This window comes from Nanorana parkeri, unplaced genomic scaffold, assembly GCF_000935625.1.
Source record: "Nanorana parkeri isolate BGI_ZX_2015 unplaced genomic scaffold, ASM93562v1 scaffold1748, whole genome shotgun sequence".
NCBI classification, from domain to species: Eukaryota; Metazoa; Chordata; class Amphibia; order Anura; family Dicroglossidae; genus Nanorana; species Nanorana parkeri.
Window position 1 is genome coordinate 128,717 of NW_017308016.1, and position 5,117 is coordinate 133,833.

Here is a 5,117-nt window from a genome sequence, read left to right on the forward strand (position 1 = left end):
GGCAGAGAAAGAGGGATAAAAAAAGGGAATGGGAGAACGAAATAAGGAACAAAAGAGAGAGAAAGAAACTACATATAGAGAGAAAGAAAATGAAAAGAAAGGAAAGAGAAAAATAACAGTGAGACAGACACAAAAAAGAAAGAATAAAAAATAAAAATAAGAGGAGAAAAGTCATGTCCCTGATCGTGTCGTTTTAACAAACTCAGGCCGTGGAGCTTCCCCCAGCATGTGTGACCCTGAACACTGTATACACACAAAGCGCTCCTCTCATTCCAGGTAAACTCACCTTAGTAATCTCTTCCCTGAGCTCATCTTCTGTCTGTTCCACTTCTACACACACAGGGAGAAGACAGTTACCAACATATACATAAAAAAACAGCCTTAAAGTGCACCTCTGCTTTGCTTACGCACGGCCAAGTAACAGATTTACTTTATTCAACTTGGAGTTTCAACCAATTGGCTAGCAAGTGGGCGGGACTAACAGAGGGGGAGGTTCTTCAGGTGCATTGTGCCTAATCAGTACTCTGCAAAAATATATTTGCTTTAAAATTCCTCCTGAAAATCAGCACTTCCTGTGTCTTAGCTCATAGCTGTATATCTGCACCGCTGCCTCAGGAGAGTCGGAGTGAGATTTGGTGATGTCACTCCTGTACTGATCACTGTTCTCTTTGCTGGAGAGGAAGCTGTACCTGAAGACCCGCAGTGCAAGAATCTCCCTGCTCCTGCTTCATTCATTCAGTGGATCTGTGATCTCTACACCTCATCAGATCACCATCAGGAGGACGGCTCTCACATGAGGAAGCAAAGCCCTCCTGCTCTACCAAGATGGCTGCCTTCAAACACAGGCAGTGCATGGGGAGATCGGCTGCAGGGAGCCCACAGGCAATACCGGTGATTAACCCTTTACCCTCTGTCTGCCTTATTATACCTGAAAAGTCCACGATGTGGGTTGGCACTCTTTCTGGAGTCACGTCAGCCGGTATGGTGATTTCCTCTGCTCGAGATGGAACCTAGAAACAAGAAGACTATTCTAATCACAGGAGACTCGTGTGGCGTAACCTGCATTATTTCGAGAAGCACAGAGACCCAGTGATGACATCACTGGATCTAAAATAAGGCGTGTCATGAAAGAAAGGTTTTCCTTAAAAAAAACTATAATAATAATAATATAAGCTTATTAATGATTGGGTAGGAACCAGGGAAGGCTGAATGTGCGCAGATTTGACTTCAGCGTTATCAGTTCTACGCCTACAGAATAAATAAGTCAGATGCGCGGAGATCAGTGTCCCAGTTCCCAGAATCCTCAGCAAAGGCAAACACAGACTGCAATGCACTCACCTCGTCAGGGAATTCCTCTCCCACCAGAGCCATAATCAGAGACGTCTTCCCCACTTGGGCTGCAGCAGAAAAGAGAAAAGTAATGCAGAGCTCAGATCATGTGATCTCCTCGGATATGGAGAACAATTTATTATATATCAGACTCTCCGGGTAGCGGGGACGCCGACACAAACATTGTGCCAAGTGCTCTGACAAGGAATTAATTGAGGGCCCATTCACACCACATCATCTCCAGACCAGACCGTTTCCGGACCCAAAATGCATCTCAATGGATCGCAATGCGATTTCTGTCCTCTGTTCACACCAGCGCAGTCTTTGCCAGACCAGACCAGACAAATATTGCATGTCTCATTTTGTCTGGTCTGGAATGCACTGGAACGCATCAAAAACACACCTGAAAGCCCATTTTAAACTAAGAAAAGCAAAACAAACCCCCAGCTCCGGAACGCCTCAAAGCGCGATACCCTGCGTTCCAGATCTAGTCCGGAAAGTGGTGTTACACTCCAATTTCCATAGTGACGTCTGCAAAACTAAAGGAAGCTCGACCGTCCAATGGCTGCACGTGTATCAGACTGTACAAGCTGCACCCCAAAGACTGCCAAGTCATCGATTCATGATGAGACGAAGAAACAGTGCAATCACTGCGCAGCTCTGCTAGGCAGACAATATGAGCTCATATGGGGGTTGCGTACAGAGTCCTCAATCTATTTTTCTGCAGCCCCAGCACTCAACGAACAGGAAGTTCCTGTTCATTCACAATCTGCAGATAGTAAATATTTACTGTCAACCCAGCCATGACAAACAGGACGTCTCTGTACTGAGCTGCTTCCTGTTCATTCATAAAGTGAGCAGATACTAAATATTTACTATGTACCCATTCATAAATGAACAGGACGTGATGCATAGCACTTCCTCTTCACTCATAACTGGGGACATATTAATTATGTACAAACGCTGAGTGATCAGTACAGCAAAGGATCGGTAAATATTTATCATATTGACTGATCCTGAAGCTCCGCCCCTTCTGTAGGATGTTTTTCTCCCACTGCCTCGGCATCCTCACTTCTAATGCAAGTCAATGGACCTCTATATGATGTGATGAGGTCAGTGGGGCTCAGACTGCCGGAGCCCAAGGTAGAAGAGGCTGCGAGGACCGGCCTAGCAGCCAAGTGGGACTGAGGATCAGGTGGGTATTTCTTCTTTATTGTTGCCCCTAGAGAAAAATGAGCACTTAAAGGAGAACTATGAGGTGAGTGCTTTTCACTCACCTCATAATTCTAGCCGACCTGTGACAATGAGACTGTCACAGGTCGGCTCAGTAGATCGGGAAGTGAGAGAACACGTACCGGCGTGACTGGCGGAACGGATGGGGGAGGGGCGGGTACAGCTGGCACTGCCTCTGGATAGGCAGAGCCAGCTGTCACTCACGCAGATGGGCGGATCCAGACATAATTGTGGGGATCCGTTTCAGCTGCGGCGTCTCAGTATACCGCGAGCTGTAGCGTGCGGTATACTGAGCTCAGGGTAACGCTAGTTTGTGTCCTCCCGTTACCCTAAGGAGAACTATGGGGAAAAGCCCGAACCCCATAGTTCTCTTTTAACTCTTGCCATGGGGGAGTTAACTTTTTACATTCCTGGAGTTCCACTTTAACACTCATCGGTGTGCATTGCAATGTGTATCAACACCTGCCATAATGCACGAGTGCGTCGTGGTGTGTAGTTATCTGGATATGTGCATTGATGTGCATCATAACACAGGTGCTGCAACACATTTCTATTCATCTCAATGGTGCTCACATGAAGCAAGATGCAAATACAGTCGGAGACGTGGGCTGGAATCACAGCTTTGTGGTTGTTCTTAATGTGTTTTCCATTGAAATCGATGGAAAGGCGTGTCATGGCCGACACTCACATGTTATAACACACGCAAAAGGTATCATGACATTATGATATGCGTTGACATCCAATACAAAGTGCATTGGAAAGCACAACGCATGTTAATACCAATTACTGATACTTTTTTTATTTTTGCGTCATGTGACAGTTTTTCTAAAACAATAAAGACTAATGATTTCAGGACAATGGTGGAGCTCCAGGGCCCAGTCACAGCTGTAACTTTTGCGACTCTGATAATTCTGCCACTGACTCCAAGCTGTAGAGGGACTACAAATCCCAGCAATACATTATATAGCAATGCAGAATGATGGAAGGACCTCATGGCAGCCACTTCAATTTAAGAATTTAAAGTGCCAGTACAGGTTTTGGGTACCAGGGCAGTATCAGCACCAATACTGGGGCAACACTAATCTCAATGGAAAACACCATCAGGGGAAAGGAATAGATATGAATCCAGCCTTGAGGGAGGGGGAAGAGACATTTAAAGCAGTCGTTCTCAACCTGTGTAACCTCGGGACCCACATGTTTCCTTGGTCATTAAGGCAAGATGGGCCGGTCTATGCAGACATGACGCCGCGACCCAGTGGGTCGCGACCCACGAGTTGAGAACCACTGATTTAAAGGGTTTCCTGTATCTTATAAAATGTATCCTTCCATCAGAAGATACATCTATGCAATGTAACAATGTATCCTTCATACAATGCTCAGCTCTGTGTGCGGAGCCTTCAATCATCGCTCCGTCCTCCACCATGGACCATTCCTCAGTTCGTGAATCGCTGCCACCTTGCCAGACACCAAACATTTCATATTGTGGTTACAACTAGAAATCCCTTTATTGTGTCTCCTCCTCCCAGCATGCCCCATGTTGCTCACCCTCTGCAGGGTCTGGAATGTCACCTGACACACTTATGTTGTTACCCCTAGCGACCAGCATGTTGATTACAAAACACACACACGCTCCTGGCCGGTTGCTACGAGCAACACGTCCTCCTCCAGGAATGACCCCGGAGGGTGAGTCAGGTAGAGGCAGCACCTGTCAGAGGTGACATTGACTCTCTCCCCACACTGCTGGCGAGGATAAATATGACTCCGGAGCGCCCCCCATCCCCCTAAGCACTTGAGCCTCACCCTCCCCCAGGAGGAGGATCCTCACGTCCCGCTTCATGGCTCCGGTGCCTCCAACACCGCCGACTTCCGGGTGCCCAGGCGGACAGCCAGCAAGAGAGCCCCGCCACTTCCGGCGTCCCTCCACCAGCGGCGCGTCACATCCGGCCCCCTCCCCTTCGATGCCTGGCTTCTGCTTGCCATAGCAACGTTGGGGGTGGGCGGGGCCGCTACCTGGTTGGGAGCACGTAGGAGCCACAGCGGGAATGGGCGCCGTCCTGTCATGTGACCTGCGCGGGTGCGCTCTCCTCGCATTTTAGTGTCGGAGAGAGCCTGTTGCCCATGGCAACCAATCAGTTCCTTGCCGCGCCTATTAACATGTAGGGATGTGACTGGTTGCCATGGGCCACCTACCCATCACACTATGGGGAGCACTTAAATGAGCAGTCCCGGTGCTTGCTTGGTGCTAAACAAGCAGAGTGGCTGTTGCCTATAGCAGTTTAAGGTTGGATTTCAGCTACTTGCTATGGACAATGCAGCAGTCATGGGGGTTGGAGCACTCACAGTTCTTCCTGGGGGCGGAAACCAAGTGATCCATACGCATTAAAAATACATAAAATGAGGGGAAGTTATCAAAACTGCAGCAGACAAAAGCTGGAGCAGATTTGCACGGCCACCAATCAGCTTTTCTGTCGCATTTTCAAATCTCACACAAGCAAACTGAAGAGAGAAGCTGATTGGTTGCCATGGGCAACTGCTCCAGACTGTGTTTTTGTTTT

The 5,117-nt window shown here is 48.0% G+C and overlaps 1 protein-coding gene across 1 annotated transcript in view; it reads right to left on the minus strand.

Moving 5' to 3' along the window:
• The window catches only part of RHOT2 (ras homolog family member T2), a 26,105-nt gene extending 21,601 nt beyond the window's left edge, over window positions 1-4,504 (minus strand). The window contains exons 1-4 of the mRNA XM_018571391.1: window positions 4,363-4,504; window positions 1,339-1,397; window positions 929-1,010; window positions 287-330 (exon numbers count right to left, since the gene is read on the minus strand). Coding sequence (XP_018426893.1) covers window positions 287-330; window positions 929-1,010; window positions 1,339-1,397; window positions 4,363-4,399 — 222 coding nt within the window. The 5' untranslated portion in view covers window positions 4,400-4,504. The remainder of the gene's footprint in view (window positions 1-286; window positions 331-928; window positions 1,011-1,338; window positions 1,398-4,362) is intronic.
• Window positions 4,505-5,117: the final 613 nt, after the last annotated feature.